The sequence below is a fragment of the Dromiciops gliroides genome, chromosome 6, assembly GCF_019393635.1.
Source record: "Dromiciops gliroides isolate mDroGli1 chromosome 6, mDroGli1.pri, whole genome shotgun sequence".
Classification (NCBI taxonomy): domain Eukaryota; kingdom Metazoa; phylum Chordata; class Mammalia; order Microbiotheria; family Microbiotheriidae; genus Dromiciops; species Dromiciops gliroides.
Window position 1 is genome coordinate 274,264,704 of NC_057866.1, and position 19,238 is coordinate 274,283,941.

Here is a 19,238-nt window from a genome sequence, read left to right on the forward strand (position 1 = left end):
ACACAGCTAGTAAGGGTCTGCGGCCAGATTTGAACTCAGATCTTCCTGACTCCAGAGCCTGGTTCTCTATCTACCAGGCCATGTAGCTGCCCCAATAAATAACAAAAATGAGGTAATAAATAAAATGAATATCTAACAATTTATACACGACATAAATGAAATCTATTTGTAAAGCATTTGCAAACCTTAAATTGTTATACAAATGCTAGCTATTACTAATAATGCCGGTGGTCTCAGGTGCAATGACAACCACAACAACAACACGAATAGTTCTCTTCCTACATCTAGGGGGTAATGATGATTTATAACTTTCTCTGATGGGCTCTGGACTGCCTTCCTCCTTCCAGTTTCTGCTGGAGGGGAACAAGAAGTCTCTGTATTTTTAACAGCCAAACCTCCCCCTCTCTCATTCTCACCCTGGCTGCTATCATTAATGACCTTCCCTGAAAACTGGGTGGCCACCAGTTTTTCTTTTATATCAAAGGAATAAATTTATATGCAGTGATAAGGACAACCAAGGATAAGGGAACCATTCATCTGCGTGATCCACTTGGAATGCCTGGCACCTGATCAGCAGATGGCAGGGAACCTAACTTCTCCCTTCTCTAGGAGGGAGGGAACCAGCAGTGATGTGCTGGTAAACGTTTAACAATGCCTTTTTAAGGTTAATCTTCACTACTGTTTTCCCAAGACTTTCTTAAGTCTAGACAATCAACAGAACAATAAATCTAGCCCTGATTTGTAGCACCTGCAGATTTTTTCAGGATGTAGATGCTCACACTGAATATTTAACAAGTGGTTCCCCAGAGCCTGGACAAGCTACCTCCAGCACACCATTGGAAAGCAGTAATATAGGACAGCTGAGGGAGGACTCCTCACTGAGAAACTTGATTGGGAGTAAGGGAGGAGAGAAGGAAGGTGTCAAGACCTGAGATATGTCTGTGTCTTACAACCTTCTCTACAAGTTTCTGCTTTCACTGGTGATGCTTGCACCTCTCCTTCCCACTTTATAACTGAGGCTCCCACTTTTTTTCATTATTTTCCTTTTATTTCTTCAGATGAATTCTGCTTTTCTTAAAATAGCTCTATAAGTTTTTGGTAGTTGGAATAGTATGGCACTGAACAAGACAGTTAAATTAGGTAATATAGTATTGCCATTTTTATTAGTTCAGTTTACCCATAAGCAGTGAACATTTCTCCACTTATTCAGGCCTCTCTAGTTCTATAAGTGTGCATCGTGAAGAGTAAAGTGTTCTGTAAAGACTTTGTATTCATCCAGTTCCTGTGTGTATCTTAGTATGTTGACCTTAAAGTATTTTATACCTTCTGGGGTTATTTAAATGAGGTTTCTTCTTCTTCTAGCTGTTCCTGCCAGTTTTTGTTGGTAATATGCAGAAAGGCTGGTGATTTATGTGGGTTTCATTTTATATTCTGCAACTTAGCAGAAGTTTTCAGGTCTTTCCATGATTTTTAAAATTGACTCTCTCTGGTTTCTCTCAGTAACCCTTCCTATCTTCTGCAAAGACAACATGACTTTTAGATGCAGTAGTTGGTTTGTGACCCTATTCCCATGGCTACACGAGGATATTATTCTTCAGGGGGGACTCCTACCCTAATGTAAACCACAACCCTCCCTCACTTTTTGTAGATGGGTCTTACACTCCTTTGAGTTGCCTTAGGTCCACATCTCCATTCCCTCTGAGAACGAGTCTATCCTTGCCCAGAGTGCGTTGATCCTGGGGTAACCATCTGTCCTCAGACCTGTAATTGATACCTTTGAAGGACCCAGAAATAGTAGGCCTGGAGCAGGAAGGAACTGCAGAGGCCACTTAGTCCAACCCCTTCATTTGACAGAGGAGGAAACTGAGGGCAGGGAGGTTCACTCGCACAACTAGCACTAGACAGCAGCAGACTCCAGAGGGAGCATCTCCTCCACTGTACCCGCCCTGCTGCCCCTGCCGAAGCTTGTGGTCCATCGGCACGTCTTGCGAGAAAACTCAGGGATGCCACCATGACATAACGACCCAGGAACTTCATCATTAGGAAATTTCGTCATCCTGCGAGATCTGCTCAGCTTCGGTCCCACACCTCATCAGCCCCCTCTGCCCAGCAGACTGGAGGGCTGAGCCAGGAACTGCCAAACCCCATCTGGGGGGACAAGGGGCTGTCTCTTCATTTCCCACTTTCTCTGAAGTCTTTCAGACTTCTTGGGACTTTTCCATAGGGTCCTTGAACAGGTACCTCCCCTGCTTCCTCTTTTCAGCTTTCTTCTTTTGCCTTCCTCATTGAGACTATAGGCCCCTTGAGGACAGGGACTATATTTATTTATTTTTTTCTTTTCATATGGGTATCCCCAGTGCTTAGCACATAGTAGGTGCTCAATAAACTAACACTGACAAGTAAAGGGAAGGTTAGAGGGCATCACTTTTAGATGCTCCCAGTGGACTTCCCTTTCTCCACCACTGTTTCACTCAATATTTTGCCATTTAAACATCAATAGTTGCATCTATTTAAATTAATTTTCTTTGAGGCAAATACAAGAAAATGGGTTGATCAGGGCTGCGCTACTCTGACTTCAAACAAAAGTGGTTGTCACTGATCAACTAGCTGTGTTCAAGATGATTAGATACATGGATTCTTATTATTCCCACTCTTATTTTCCTAATGATGAGTTTTTTCAGTAGAATTTTGTTTGGGTTTAACCTGGACCTTGTGATCGCATTTTTGTATGGAACTTCTAATGTGGAAAGGTTCTGCCTGAATGCAGATCATTGACTCATTCGTATCTCATAGACCAAGAGAGTTGGGTGATTTGTCTGAGGCCCCATTGCCACTATGAATGAGAGACAGATCTTTGATCCTGAACCAGGAATCTTCAAGAAAATAAATCATTTTATCCAGTCATCTGCATTGGTGAAATCATGGAGAAGGGTTAATTCAGAAGAGGATGGATTAGTGATAAATTACAGAATGAAAGGAATTATGAACTGATAAATAACCCACAATTAGGCCTGGTATAGATATGTGATTGATTTCTTAGGTAGGGTTGCATACATTTTGAGAACCAAGAAAAGCCCGCCATGCTGCTGCTGGTCTATTTCCAGGGGTCCTGCCAGAGCAAGAACCATGGCTTATTTCGGGGAAGGCAAAGGACCGATCCATGCAGACAACCGTGAAGTGTAATGGGGAGCGAGAGGAACCTCGCGACTGCATCAAACAAGACATCGGGAGGCACAACTGCCGTCACAGTGAGGACGCTGGAGTGATCTGTGACTATTTTGGCAAAAAAGCTCAGGGAACAGTAACAAGGGTAAGCACTGCCTTCCTGAAGTCTAGGAGAGGTTTTAGGGAGCAGATGGTGATGTCATGGCTACAGGGACCTCCTGGGAGAGGAAATTCCTTCCCCCAGTGCAGGCAGCCTCTTTACCACTTTTGGTCTCCTTGAACTGCAGGGGAGCACTCGTGCAGCTGATATGTGTCAGAGGGGGTCTGACGAGCACACAAGTCCGTAAGTAAAGGGCAGCGGAAAGATAAATGGTGGCCATCTGTGGCAAAACATTAATCTTTTGAGTGGTGTAAAGCAGAGACCAGTGCAGTCAAACCAGATGAAAACATCACTGGGAAATATTTAACGAAATAAATAAAAATGCAGTGTAACATAAATAATGTCAACTTGTCATTTTCTACTACCACTGTTGTAAAGGACAGCCTCAGTGACACATATAACTGGTGCTGCAGTAGAGACTGAACTGGGCCTGGAGTCAGGAAGACCTGAGTTCAAATCCTGCCTTAGATACTTACTGGCTGTGTGGTCCTGGAAAGACACAACCTCTGACTGCCCAGTTGCTTCATCTATTGAAATAGCAGCACTCCTTTCCCAGAGTTGCTGATGAGGATAAAATTAGAAAAATCTATGAGTGCTTAAATCTTAAAGTGCTATATAAATGCTAATTGTTGGTATGATTACTACTATTATTATTGTTGGAAGAAGGAGGCCGGCTGGTTGCGTGGGTTTGAATTTTCTTGTTATTGTTGCCCTCTACATTTTACATTATGCATACTGTCTTCCTGACTCTGTTTTTGATGACTTGGTGTTCAATCAGTTCAGTTGTGTCCATTCTTTGTGACCCTACTTAGGGTTGTCTTGGCAGAGATCCTGGAGCGCTTTGCCATTTCCTTCTCAGCTCATTTTGCAGATGAGGAAACGGAGGCTAAGAGGGTTATGTGACTCGCCCAGGCTCACATGGCTAAAAAGTGTTCTGAGGCTGGATTTGAACTCAGGTTCTTTTGACTGTAGGCCCAGGGCTCTATGCACTGTGGCGGACACCTAGCTGCCCTTTGCATTAGTTCACATGAATCTTCTTCGTATTCATCACCATCATTTCTGGAGCACAATAATAATCCATGACATTGTTGGCTACATTTTGTCTCTCTGTTCCTCAGCTGATGGCATCTACTTTGTTTTGGGTTCTTTGATGTCACAAAAATGGCCACTCCAATGTTTTGGTGCATTGGGGCTTCTCTTTTTATCATCGGGTCCCTCGGTCATATTCCTAGCTGTGAGACCTCTGGGTTCAAAGGCTACAGACATTCTAGTCACTCTCTTAGTATCTGGTTCTGTTTATTTTGCATTCTGCTCTTATTCTGCTGACCTCATTTTCCATTACTTCATGCACTCTTTCAGCATTTCTTAGTGTTCTTCACATTTTTCATCTTTTATGGCACCAATTCTTTAACAAAGTGAAGAATGACTTCTAAGAATGAATTATTGTGACTGACTTGACATGTCCTTTAATGTCTCTCCATCGCCCTGTGATAAAATCAAGTTCTCAGCCCAACGACATCTGGAGTCCTCCAAAGGCTGGCTCTAGCCCACCCCTTTTGTGCCTTGTTCATGTTACTTCTTTAGTGGTCTCTCTCTCAACCACACCTGCACTCCTAACTGTTGTGGGACCTTGGCTACCATCTGTCAACTGTGTGTGTCCACACAGGCTGTGCCTAGTGCTGGCATGCCCTCCCTCCTCATCCCCACCTCCAGAAATCTTTTCTTCCTTTAGAGAGGGGCTCAGGTGCTCTCTCCCTTCCTCAGGACTGCCTGGTGTAACTTTCTGTGCCTGACACATCCTGCAGGCTTGTTTGATGCAGTGCTTGGTGTCTGTGGGGAGGCTAGGGGAATGACAACGTAGAGAAAAGAATATGTTCTGAGCACCTCCTATTAATTCTGTTCCTCTATCCAACAGACCCCTAGATGCCCTTTCTATACTTGGATTTAGCTTGTTCTGCATAAATTTCATCATATGGAAAAATAGGTTTGCATTTTGATCTTCCTAGGAGGGATGCCCAAATCGCCATAACTGACAGTTAATATATCACTTAGCATTCTCTTTTTCTGTTTGGCAATCAGAGTTCAAAATATGGAAGTAATACCATAAAAATTTCCCCTCTATTTCTGGATTCAGAAGACCTGATGCTTACTGCCTATGTGACCTTGAAGAAGTAACTCAAGCACCTGGGCCTCAGTTGGCCCATCTATAACATGGCCAGCTCTAGATCTGGGGTCCTGTGATGTGGCCACTCCCTCCACTGGCATAGATCACCATTCATCCTTTTGTACTTTCTCATGCTGTGTGATCTTTGTCCTTCTCCTCCTTCCAGCCCTGCTCTCCCTCCACATCTTTCTCTCAGCAATAATCTCACACCTTATTGACTGGAAACTTTGAGTTTCTGCCAGGCCTCTGTTTTGGGGAGGGGCCAGACTGACAATCCTTTATTCCTCTTCCACTCCTGCTTCTGACTCCAGACTTTGGTGGGCATTTCTCCCCAGCCTCTGCTTGACAGCTCCATTTTTCTGTGTTGCTCCCCTATTAGAATATAAGCTCCTTGAGGGCAGGGGCTGTCTTTCTTTTTTTTTTTTTTAGTGAGGGCAATTGGGGTTAAGTGACTTGCCCAGGGTCACACAGCTAGTAAGTGTTAAGTGTCTGAGGGCCGGACCCAAACTCAGGTCCTCCTGACTCCAGGGCCAGTGCTCTAATCCACTGCGCCACCTAGCTGCCCCCTGTCTTTCTTTTTAATTTGTGTATTTTATTTTTCCCAATTTCATGTAAGAACAATTTCTCACACTTTACATTTTTAAAAATTTTGAGTTCCAAATTCTCTTCATTCTTCCCTTCCTCCTTCTTTGAGAAGGCAAGCTATTGGATATGGGTTCTACATGTGCAGTCATGCAAAAAATTCCATGTTAACCATGTTGCAAAAAAGAGCATGGACCAAAAGACCCCCCAGAAAATCAAGAAAATAGAGAAGGATGCTTCGGGCTGCATTCAGACTCCATCAGATACTCTCCAGAGGTGCAAGGCACCTTCTGTCCTAAGTCCTTGGGATTGTCTTGGATCATTGTATTCCCAAGAAGAGATAGGCCATTCAGAGTCCATCACTGTACAGCGCTGCCGTTACTGTGCACACTGTTCTCCTGGTTCTGCTCACTTCACTCTGCTTCCCAATAAAACCATTTCCGCAGATGAGCTAAACCAGGGTGAGGGAAGCCAGCAGGCCTCAAGCCCATCATGGCGTTAGGGTATATCTATCCCAAGCACATGGAGACTTTCTCTGGCACAATGGGCCATGAAGGCGGCTGAAGCAGGCATTGAAGAGCACTTAGAGCTTGGTCAGGCATCAAAGATGCCCACGTCAGCCTCGGCATCCTGGGCCATTGTCGGTCATCTTGTCTTTTTTCTTAATCCACTGGACTTGGATGACTCTGAAAGAGAAAGTGAGGTGGAAGACTTTGTACAACTCTGCCTCACTTAAATCTAATCCACTCACAAATGAAGACATCCCCCTGTGATGTCATTGGTCCTCTTTGAAAAGGGATGAACAAAAACAACAACTTCACTCTGCATCAGTTCATATAAGTCTTCTCTCTCTCTCTCTCTCTCTCTCTGAGGGGGGGCTATGAGGGTTAAGTGACTTGCCCAGGGTCACACAGCTAGTAAGTGCATCAAGTATCTGAAGCCAGATTTGAACTCAGGTCCTCCTGAATTCAGGGCCGGTGCTTTATCCACTGCACCACCTAGCTGCCCCCATTTAAGTCTTCTCAGGTTTTTCTGAAGCCATTCTGTTTGTCATTTTTTTTATACCACAATAGTATTCCATTATGTTCATATACCACAACTTGTTCAGCCATTCCCCAATTGTTGGGCATCTCCTCCATTTCCAATTCATTGCCACCACAAAAAGAATGATAAATATATGTGTACATATAGGTCCTTTTCCTTTTTTTTTTTTTAATCCCTTGCAGTACTATCTTTTTGCTTTGATTTGTAACTTCCACCCTTCCTTCCCCCCACTTAGCACCTGGAAATACTTGTTGCCTTGCCTTGTAATGGGCTCACTTAGCTCCGTATTGAAATGTTCTACCTCACCACCAAACTCAGTCTTTAAAGAGGAGATGGACATTTTTGTCAAGGCTAAGCCCTTTATTTGTACACTCCCCCCCTCCTCCCCCGCCAACAAGCAGATTATAAACTCCTTTTGGTCTTGTCTTTGTAGTCCCAGGCACCTTAAATGAGCAGAAAAGTCACTTTTTTAAAGGAAAGACACAAGTCCAGTTTGTGGTTTTAAATGGGTGGCAACATGCATGTCCTTGGCTTGTGGGGCCCTCCAGGAGTAATATGAGAGTTTAATGAATGGTCTATTTCTACTCTAGATTCCCTTTCATCTGTTTGTGGGCTGAGGTTACTACACCGAAGGCAGAAGAGGATCATTGGTGGGAAAAACTCTTTAAGGTAAAATGATACTCAACAGAGGAATTGTCTCTAGGTGCCAATTAAAAAAAAAGAACACTCCCATAGAATTACACATTGCCCTCATCATAGAATCAGTTAGATTCTATTTCTACCTTAGCCCTTGTGTTTTCTAAGTTAAACATAAAGTAAAGCACCGTGATGGCCCTTATGGTGACTGAATGAAGTGGCTCCAGGCTTCCTCCCATCAGGGAACACCAGGACCCTGGCCTCTCCAGGGCTTGCCTTCCTCAGTGCTAGCTTCTTTCCCTAGTGGGAAGATTTGGGGTGTGGCTGGGAAATGGATTGTATGTGTCATCCAAGATCAATCCCACTAAGTTTGACAAAACCAATGTCTACAATGGTTTGACCCCAGGCATTCTTGCCAACCATCTATGAAGGAACTGGAAGGGACCCTGAAGTCCATCTGATCCAGCCCTCATTTTGCAGGTGTGGAAACTGAGACCCAGAGAGGTGCATGACTTGCCCAAGTTTACACAGGGAGCAAGCGTCTGAGGCGAAATTTGAACCCAGATCCTCTAGCTCCAGAGTCAGTGTTTTTTTTCCTGTACCATGCCTTCCACCTAGGTTAGAGAGAGGGGTTGTGATCTGAATCAGTGAAGGGAATATCCACCCCAATGAAATCATGGATTTCATATTAAAGTACTGTGACATAGAGAATAACAACCTGCATTTCTGTATTCCTGGAAGTTTACAGAATGTTTCCCTCACAACAATCCTATGAAGTAGTTAGTGTGAGCATCATTATCCCTCTTTTATAGACAAGCAAACTGAGCCCCAGAGAGGGAGGAGCCTTTCCTCCAAGGTCAGGTTAAGGAGTGAGTGCTTGGCGTTTGTGCCCAGCTTTCCTGACTGCAGCTCGGGGGTTTCTCTACTGTAGCATTGCCCCGCCCTGTGCAGGTATCCCTCGATTTATGAAATGAAGATTTTTCCAAAATTTGTATGACAGAACCAACGTGACTTAGCAGAGGACGTCCAAGATTTGTCACTGCAGAGGCTCAAATAATGAACACTGTCATTCCCTTGCCCTGTGATTATGGACAGGTTCGCTCCCTGTGAAATGAGAATGCCAGTCTTTTTGCCCCAGACCTCGTAGGGTGGCCACGAGGGAAAGGCTTTGTAAAGTGGGAATTCCCCCGGAAATGGAAGCCCTTCCAATGGGAGACTCGGACGGTCAGCCTCCTTGCAGTGAGCGATGCCGGTCTTCAGTCACATTGCTTTTGCAGGCGAGGGGCACAAAGGAGCGAAGCAGCAACTTTGTAGAATATTATGAAACTGGAGAGGGGATTAAATGGGTTTTCACGAGGGCCGGAGGAAGCAGGGAGGACGGGAGCCTGTAAACAGGTCTCAGGGCTTGCTGATGCCTGACAGTCTCAGGATTAAGTAATGTTCCAGCCCATGCTCCAAGCGACACCTCCAAGACATCCCAGTCACTTGACTCCTGGCCCTGGTCCCGAGAGGACTCTCCCTTTCGCTCCTGTGTCCTCCCCCCTTTCCGTATTATTCGGTGAATGACACCAACACGGACGCGTTTGGCGTCTCTGCTCCCTAGGGGCGGCTGGCCCTGGCAGGTGGCCCTGCGGCTGAAGCTATCCCACGGAGACCGCAGACTTCTTTGTGGGGCCACCCTCATCAGCAGCTGCTGGGTGCTCACCGCAGCGCATTGTTTCAAGAGGTAAGCGTCCCCTGTTACCTAACAACAACAATAATACAGAGTGGAATGAGCAGAGCGTTCTATATACAATGACTACAAAACCTAAGTGGAAATAACACCCCAAAGAAGCCAAACTCTGAGTAATTGTAGTCATCAGTTTTGGATTCCTCCTCTTGGCGTAGTATGGGGGGCGGATAACGGGGCTGTTACTGGATTAGTCGGTTTTGCTTACTCTGCTTTCTGACAAAGGAGCATCTAAGGTTATCAAAAGGTATCAATAAAATGTTTTAAACATAGTAACACTGGATAGCAACTTACAGTGTCTTACTGTTTACAGAGCACTTTCAAAACATCTCCCTCCATTTTACAGATGAGGAAACTGAGGCTCACAGCGGTTCAGTGACCTGCCCATGGTCACATACATCCGGCAGGCAGGGTCTGAACCTTTGCCTGCCTGCCTCCAGGCTCCCCTTGGCTATGCTGATGTCTTTCCACATCCTAGACTCCTTGTTTCTCCAGTCATTTCCACTCTCCAGGTGCCAGACAGTGAGTCAGAATCTAGTTAGAGGCCTCTGGATCCACTGTCATGGAGCTGTGGTGACAGACAGAGGTCAGCTTTGAGGGAAGGTGAGGAGAGGGCAGAGGAGGCTGTCGATGCTAATGATACACCCGGCCAGGGCTGGGGTCTGCTGGGAAGTAGGACTGAATGGGAAGGGGTGACCATGTAGGGAATGAGCACGAAGGAGCAAGAAGAGAAGTCTCCTCTTCAAACAGGGATGGAGGGCCTATAATGAGGGTCAGCCACATCCCTTATAAATTGGATCCATTTAAACAGAAAAGGGAGGAGGGAGAAAACAGCCCTCACGGATGGCTCAGCCTGATGCCACAGAGAGGAGCAGGCCACTAATGGAGAAGGAATCCCCAAAGAGAGATGCAGAGACTCACAGGAGACAGCATCCCAGAAGAGATACCACCATCGAGGCCACTCAGATATCTAAATGAAAATAAACCAACGGGCTAACAAAGTTAATGGGTGATCCTAAGTCAAGGAATCTCCCCAAAGCCTGGGCCTGACCATGACCTGTGCCCACCTAGTAAACTCCAGTGGCTCCCCATCATGGCCAGGACCAAACCTGAGATTCTCCGCTTCATGCCCTCCTGGGCCCTTCCTCCCTTGGCAGCCTTCTTGCACCTTGCTCCTCACTTGGCCTCCCGCCTCCCCTGTTTCCTTCCAATTTTAGCTCAATCCCACCTTTTGCAAGTTCATCCCAGTCCCCCTTGATTCTAATGCCTTCCCTTTGAAATGACTTCCAATCCATCCTCTTCATCTCTAGCTTTTACGTGACTGTTTGGGTTTGCACATTGTTTCCCCCACTAGACTGTGAGCTCAGGGAGAGGGCGTTTTTGTCTCTCTTTGTATGCCCAGCTCTCTAAAGAGCACCTGGCATATAGTAGACACTTAATGAGTGCTTCTTCTTCTTTTTTTTTGTTTTGTTCTTTTGTTTTTTGGTGGGGCAATGAGGGTTAAGTGACTTGCCCAGGGACCCACAGCTAGCAAGTGTCAAGTGTCTGAGGCTGGCTTTGAATTCAGGTCCTCCTGAATCCAGGACCGTTGCTTTATCCACTGTGCCACCTAGCCCTATAAGTGCTTCTTTAATTGATTTGAGGAGGCAGATTCAAATGTATAGTTCTATCATTGAGACTCGTTGAAATGGGTCTCATGACTAGAATGTCCTCAGAACAAATATCATATTTGAAAGGGAACATATTTATAAGGGGGTGGGTGGAGAGACTAGATCTGTCACAAGACAGATTTCTACGAGGAATTCCAGGAATCTGAGGAGAAAAACATGACAGAATACATTTGGGCGGAGGGAGACAGAGCCTGATTTTGCTCTGGGAGTTTGCTAGAGACCACTTGGAGAGGAGGAGCCAATAAACAACGGATTCTGGAGACAGATCATTAACCTGGCACTAACAGAGGGATGATATCGGAGTTATGGAGGCCACAGTTCTCTCGACAGCTGCAAGAGCTCGTTCTGCCCAAAGCCAGCAACAAATCAATTTTTAATTTGCCTTAATCATATAATTCTTCAAAAGATGGAGGAAACAACAAGGGGAGCTTGCTATTTGAACCTGATGATACAAAAGGGACCTGATGCTGGAAGTCAAAAGAATGGGCAGCCCAGAGGGAGATGACCCTCAACCCCCACACCATTCCCTTGGGACAGAGAAAGAGAGGAGAGCCAGTCAAGTCTGGGATCCGCCCTACGATTGTGGAAGGCAGATTTCAAAGGGCTCATGGGAAGAACAGAGGATCCTATGGCTGAAAATTTGACAGGAGGATTAAAGTCTGAGAGGGATGGGTAACTCAAGAACAAAATGAGACATTTATAGACAATGAAACCCAGGGTATGAAATTGAGGACGGATATGCTATTCTTGGGAGAATAGTGTCAGAGATGGAGAAGCTCAGGAAAGCTAGGTACTTAAAAATTTTATTTTTTTTTAAAGCTATGCTGGAGGAGGAACTAAGATACTAGGAACACAGCTTGGGGTGGATGACATGATAACAAATGACCAAGAACATGCAAAAGAATTCAACTTTGGCAGGAGCTCCTTCAGTTTTCTCTGCCAATGACAAAGACTTTTAGACTGGGAAGATCAGAAAGCAATGTGTTGAATAAGGAATTGAAACCCAGCTGCCTTTAGTGAGTTCATTTCAGAGGCCAGACAAACGACATCCCAGGTGACTGAAGGAACTGATGGATGTGATTTCTGAGCAATCACTGTCAGGGATCTTGAGATTGTGGAGAGTGAGAGATGCCAGGGGACTTGGGAAAGAGAGAGTTCCCAATTTCCCCAAAAGTGAAGCATCTGGAGCATACAAATTAGAGATTAGTGAACTCCACTTTTATTTCCGGCAAAATATTAGAATATTAAGATATTAATAATCAATATTGAAAGTACTGATTATTTACAATTAACTGTGTCAGATTACTGAAGGGGATAATTTAGAAGCATTCAGGGAGGGAAACAGCACAGGTACCAGCATGATGACTTCATCCAGACTAGCTTCATTTTTGTTTCTTGTCAGAGGTATTAGACTAGCAGGTGCAGAAGAATTCTGTGGCTATAGTTTACTTAGGCTTCAGCAAAGCATCTGAACAAATTTCTCTTGTTATGCTTGTGGGAGGGTGGCGAGATGACAGCACAGTCAAGTGGATTCAGAAACAGTCCCATGACCAGACTCAGGAATCTTTCCTTGATGTTGTATTGTTTAAGATTTTTATTAGATGAAGACATGCATGACACACTGTGTGACCCTGGTGAAGTCACTTAACCCTCATTGCCCCACCAATATATATATATATATATATATATATATATATATATATATATATGACATGCTTGTGAAATCTGCAGGTGGCACAAGCCTGGGAGAGATTCCTAATATAATAGATGAAAGAGCTCCAAATGATTTTGATAGGCTAGAATCATTTGACAATTTTAAAATTATAAGCTTAATCATCAATTAGTACTTAACCAATTACTCATTGCTGATAAACTCCTCTGATACCAATAAAATATTTGCAATTTCATTGAACTGGGTAATCTCTCCACCCAAACAGACCACTAAGCTCAGAATTGGAAGGGACCAAGAAGCCCCTCTAAGTCCAACCTGAGGCTCAGAAAAGGGGATGTGGCTCCAAGTCTAGCTCTCTGCCCCGCACATGTAGCAAGGTAGACCCTGGTGTACGCACACTCCTAAGTGGCTTCACCAGTCTCTGAGGCAAACCTACTTGTCTCTGGCATTGATGAGATTAAGCACCATGGCTGGGTGTGCACAGATGGGCAGCCTTTTCAGCTGGGTGGAGCTGGCCAAGCCTCGCTGCCATGCTGGCAAAGCTTCTGGTCATTAAGTGTCACCTTCATGCCACCACAGGAGGACAGCTCTACTGGAGTGTCTGAAACACATCGTTCCTGTTAATATATCAGGCATACATGCGCCTTCCTAATGCTAACCACATGCATCTCAGAATGTCTCTCTCGTACTCTGGATATGATGATTAAAATACTGATTGGAAAGAAGAGAAGCAGAGAATGATAGTCAATAAACAGCGAGTCCTTAAATATGATACAAGACTCTTTTAATAAACTCTGAGGAAAGGAAGGTCATTCCTGAGATACATCCCACTGGGTTTGAAGCCTGTCTCAGGTTTCATGTGACTTCCTGTTTTGTCATTTCCCAGGAGGTAAGTCAGCACCTATTAGGAACAGGAGACTTGTAATAGTCATAAGACAGGCTGCATATGAAGAGTAAGCATTCAGGAAGCCTGTGTTCTTGAGCAATATAAGTGGGGGGCTCCCTCTCTCAACTCCTGCTCCCATTGATAGTCCAGGGTCCTAGAGGCTACTGACAACTTCTCCCCTCAGTTCTAGGGGGAACCTGGAGGAATTGGGGGTGTTTTGGTTGAGTTCCCCTCCCTAATGGTGTGCTCCCCATTGATTATCAGTTGATGTCAATTAACCAATCAAATTTAATTATCTTTTAGAAACAGATATTTACTAAGGTGCTATACTAAGAACAAATGGTATAAAATATCCCCCTACAGTGGGGACACACTTTCCCACAAGAGGAAGTGGGCTCAAGCTTAGAGAAAACATGTGACGAAGCTTAATTCATAGTTCTTGGTTGCTAGAAGATCTTTTCTCCCTTTGTAAAGTCTTCATAAAGTTCCCCTTTGGCATAAAGTGTTGATTTGTTTCATTTCTCCTAGATGATTCACTCATGCTTAAATATAGAATGTGCCAGCCATGCTCATTACAGGCACAAGTGCTGCTATGCATGACAATAGGATTTATTCCATTTTATTCTGAACATAAAGGCTAGCTCCACTTCACACGCCCCAGGCCAATATTCCGATGAGCATTTCAAAGTGAGATTGCACATCAAAGTATACATTTTAAATGACTTAAAATGTTTTAAACTGTATATAAGAACTGTAACAAACAAATGCCCCATTGGCTTCTCTGCTCCCTTATTGTTTGGGGGGATTTTGTTGCTTATACCATTTTAAAATTGATTTTTTATTCTGAACAGTCAAAAAAGGAAACATTTCCATAAATAACAGGAACACAAAAAGAGGATTCTGTATGAACCACAAATCTCCTTTTCACATTATATTCTTTTTTTTTTTTTTTGCAGGGCAATGAGGGTTAAGTGACTTGCCCAGGGTCACACAGCTAGTAAGTGTCAAGTGTCTGAGGCTGGATTTGAACTCAGGTACTCCTGAATCCAGGGCCAGTGCTCTATCCACTGCACCACCTAGCTGCCCTACATTATATTCTTTTTAAAAAGGGGGTAATAAGATGCCAGTCACCATCAAAGGTCTGTCTTCCCTGCAGGGATGGATGAGCACCAATCTGAGAGAAAATCAATGGAGGAGTTAACTGATTCTTTCAAAATTCCTTATTTACGCAATGAGTCGGAGAGAGGGCAAAGGGATGGAAAGAATTTGGAACTGAAAATAAAATAAAATTGAAAAAAAATCCTTATTTAGAAAACCAACAACCTTGAGGAAGAAGCATGGCAGATATGTTGATTCCTAAGATTAGAGATCTAATGCTGGAAGGCCTTTCAGAGGCCTAGTCCTATCCCCTCATTTTTAGAAGAGGAAACTGAGGTCTTCGAGTCTTTACTCCAGATAAGCAGAATGGCTTTGGAGATGACCTGCTGAATCGACTATGGAATCACTTAAAAAGACAGGCATGTTCTACACCATGCATTTTTGCATGCAAACCCCTCCTATTCTGCAGTCCATAGGAAATGCTCATTTTTGGCGTGGGGGTGTGTGGGGGTGTTCCCTAAGTTCAGAATAAATAAGTAAAATATAAAATATATTATTTGATATTTCTTAAATTCAGAATAAATTATAAATTATATACACATAGATATTCATAGAGGTAGAGATATGTAGAGATATTAATATCTTATATATGCTGTATATATATATATATGTTATAGAATACACACATGCATATTAAAAGAGAAACTGAGGCCAAGGGAGGTAAATCAACTTGACCAAGGACTTGGAGGTGGGATTGGGACCCAGGTCAGCCTGCTGTTTCTCCAGCTGGGAACACCCTCCCCTCTCCTAGGCTCTTAGCTCTCACGTCTCCTCCCTTTCTCTAGACTTCTGTCATCATGAAGGATTGCCGTGGTGATGGAGGCATCTCATTGTGTTCCCTCCTTCTGGTCACCCATCTGCCAGATGGGGAGACCTGCAGGCTGCCATAGCTACAGATTTGCAGCCTCCAAGCCTTCCGCTTATTTATTTGCTCATTCAGCCGCTAACAAATGTTTATCCTGATTCCACACAGGATGGGATGTGAGGCAGGCTCTGAATCCTCATCATTTAAGTCAATGGCACTGCATATGTGGCAGAGTTTAGAAATGCCTCCCTCCCCGTGGACAGAAGGGCCCCCCAGGAGTCCCAGAACAACTCTGAAGCCCAGCAGGTGCCATGGGCCTGGTGCTGTCAGCAGGAGAATGCAGGAGAAAACAAGCAAGTGGAGACAATTTAGTTCAGTTCCCTGCATGGAAATGCTAATAACTTGCATCTATTTTAGTCCCAGTCCCAAGGAGTAAGTAACAGGGACACTGCCTTTCACAAGGTTGCTGGATCAGGCATTTCCTTGCCAAATCTCTTTGGAAATGTCAGGCAACTTTTGGTATCTCCAAGCTGAGCCCAGGGCTTAGCCTTCAGTAAATGCTTTTTTCATTCATTCTTTCATTCACTTCTTTGGACAAAGGACACGCCAGAGTGAAAGAGCAGCCCACTCTCACCATATTTGTTTTAGGGACATTTTTGACTTTGATAAACAAAGATTATTAAAATAGCAGTAGGACAACCAGAGTCTTTCATAAATTGCATAGCAGGAAGGAATCCTTTGCAAGTGTCCTCCATAACTCCCAGACACACTAATGAAGACTTTAAACACTGACTAACAGACGAGACATCTCGGCCAGAATGTGGTCCTTTTAGCATGTAATCGCATCCCCTGGGATTGCTGACACCAGGCGACAAATATTTGGCTGGCAGCCTCATCTAATCCGGTATCATGCCCTTCGAATTCCATGCATGATACGTGTTCCATTTATATCTCAGCAAATGGAGGGATGGGTTTGGCGAGTTTGCTGCATCAAACTGAGACACAGAACAAGAGAGGAGGATGGAAAGGGAACTTCATGGGGGTAGAGGATGAGACAAGATCTTTATGTTTAAGGGATACTGTTACTTCCCTTCAGGTTGGTGAGGGGTCTGGTGAAAGCTCACAGATCCACACCTAGACTGAGCAAGGGAAAGAAGGGAAAGGCAGTCACACAAGGGTGGCTCAGTGGCTAGAGCTCTGGGCCTAGAGTTAGGAAGAACAGTGTTCAAATTCACTGTCAGATACTTACTAGCTATGTGACCTTGGGCAAGTCACTTCACCCTGCTTGCCTCAGTGTCTTCATCTGTTAAAATAAAATGGGGATAAGAATAGCACCTGCCTCCCAGGGTTACTGTGAGGATCAAATGACATGATTTTTGTAAAATGCTTAGCAAACTTTATTTTTTTTCATGAGGCAATTGGGGTTAAGTGACTTGCCCAGGGTCATACAGCCAGTAAGTGTTAAGTGTCTGCGGCCGGATTTGAACTCAGGTCCTCCTGACTCCAGGGCCGGTGATCTATCCACTGCACCACCTAGCTACCCTGGAGGGTGACTTTAGGAAAAACATCTTGGCAGCCCAGTGGAGCATGGATTCCAGTGGGGAGAGACTTGAGGCACAGAGATCAGTCAGAAGACTCATCCAGTAGTCCAGGCAAGAGGTGATAAGGGCCTGAACTAGAGTTGTGGCTGTAGGAATGGAGAGATGGGAACAGAGACAAAATGTGTCATGGAGGTAGAAACAACATGATTTGGCACTGGGCAGGATATGTGGGGAGAGCAAGCCTGGGTGACTGGGAACATGGCGGTGCCTGTGGTAGTAATGGGGGAGTTTTGGAAGGGAGTAGGGTTTGGGGAGAAACATGATGAGCTCTACTTTGGATGTGAGGAAATCGAGACGCCTACAGGACGTCCAGCTTGTGATGTCCAAGAGGCAGTTGGACATGCACAAGAGTAGCTCGGGTAAGAGGCCAGAACTGGACAGAAGCATCACCTGCATAGAGATGAGAAGTAAACTAAGAGCCCAGTAAGTGAGATCCGTGAGGCAGTAGAGTAAAAAGGGAAGAGGGCCCCAGAGAGAGCCTTGGGATATGGCCAGAGTAAGAAAATATGGCATGGATGAAGAACCAGCAAAGGCAACTTGGAAGAAGCAGTCAGATAGGAGAAGCTTCAGGAGACTAGTATCACTAGAACCTATCGCTGTAGCAGCCCAGGTGCAGGGGATAGTGCCGGACCTGGAGGAGTTCAAATCTGCCCTCAGACACTTATTAGCTGTGACCCTGGCAAATCACTTCACCTCTGTTGACCTCAATTTCCTCATTTGTAAAATGGGGATAATAATAGCACCTATCTTGCAGGGTTGTTGTGAGCATAAAATGAGAAAAGATTTACAAACTGCTTCGCAAACCTTAAAGCGGTATATTAATGTTAGCTCTGGGTTCTTTGTTTTTGTCATAGAAGAGGTTGGCGGAAAACAACTGCTCTGCCGTCTTAAGATGCTCATGGCACGACCCCACATCCCACTGCTTACTTACAAGGGGTTTTTACATTTTATGTTTTCCCCATGTGGTCGACTATGGTCCAAATTCTCCCTTGATGCTATAAGGCTTAATTGCTTACTTATTAAGCTTAAACTCACATCCTGGAAAGGTTTTTTCTTCTTATTTTTAACCTAAATTCAGCGCTTAATTTTATAGTGCCTTTACTTAATCCATAGCTTTCTCATCTCACTTCATCTAGTGTCTGTTGCGCTGAGCCTGTGATTTCATCAGTGTGGGGAACTTTGTGGATAGAAGTCCCTCTGCCAATGCAGACTGGTGGCTGAACTTAGAGAAGGATTGGCCTGGGGTTCCATAGCTATCCTGGGTCAGGATCTTCCTGGGCTGAGGCCAGCTCTACACAACATCACAATGCTCCTGCTACTTTTCACCTCATTGTAACTGATTCCTTTGCTGTGGTTCCTGGGAAATAGTTGGTGCTTTGGTGGCTAGAATAAGGCTTGGCTGGGCTTTTTTTCTCATATTTAGTGGCATGTCAGGGATTATAGGGGCAGCTAGGTGGCACAGTGGATAGAATGCCAGACCTGGAGTCACAAAGCTTCATCTATTCAAATCTGGCTCAGAAACTCAGGAGCTGTGAGATCCTGGGCAAGTCACTTCACCCTCTTTGCCTTAGTTTCCTCGTCTGTAAAGTAAGCTGGAGAAGGAAATGGCCAACTAGTCCAGTATCTTTGCCAAGAAAACCCCAAATGGGGCCACAAAGAGTCAGAGAGAACTGAACAACAAAGGGGCCTTATAAACCACCAAATCCCACTCCCCTGTTTTACAAAGAAGGAAACAGAGGACCAGAGAAATAAATTGGCTCACCTAGGATAACAGCTAGTAAGTGTCTAATGTTGGATTTGAACCCACATCTTCCTGGCTCTAAGTCTAGAACTCAACCCACTAGTCCAGGATGGATGAACTCTGCTGATAGCCCCCGGCTCGTGCCTAAATCTGGGCGGAATGGGAAGCACTACAGAAGAAAATTACTGGAAAAGGGATGAGAGCCCAAAGAACCTTCCCATACTC

At 44.6% G+C, this 19,238-nt stretch overlaps 1 protein-coding gene across 1 annotated transcript in view; it reads left to right on the forward strand.

Annotated features, from left to right (window-relative positions):
* The window catches only part of PRSS12 (serine protease 12), an 86,723-nt gene that overhangs the window by 62,393 nt on the left and 5,092 nt on the right, over window positions 1-19,238 (forward strand). The window contains 5 exon segments of the mRNA XM_043969554.1: window positions 3,105-3,171; window positions 3,173-3,301; window positions 3,332-3,341; window positions 7,706-7,784; window positions 9,355-9,477. Of these exon segments, the coding sequence (XP_043825489.1) occupies window positions 3,105-3,171; window positions 3,173-3,301; window positions 3,332-3,341; window positions 7,706-7,784; window positions 9,355-9,477 (408 nt within the window).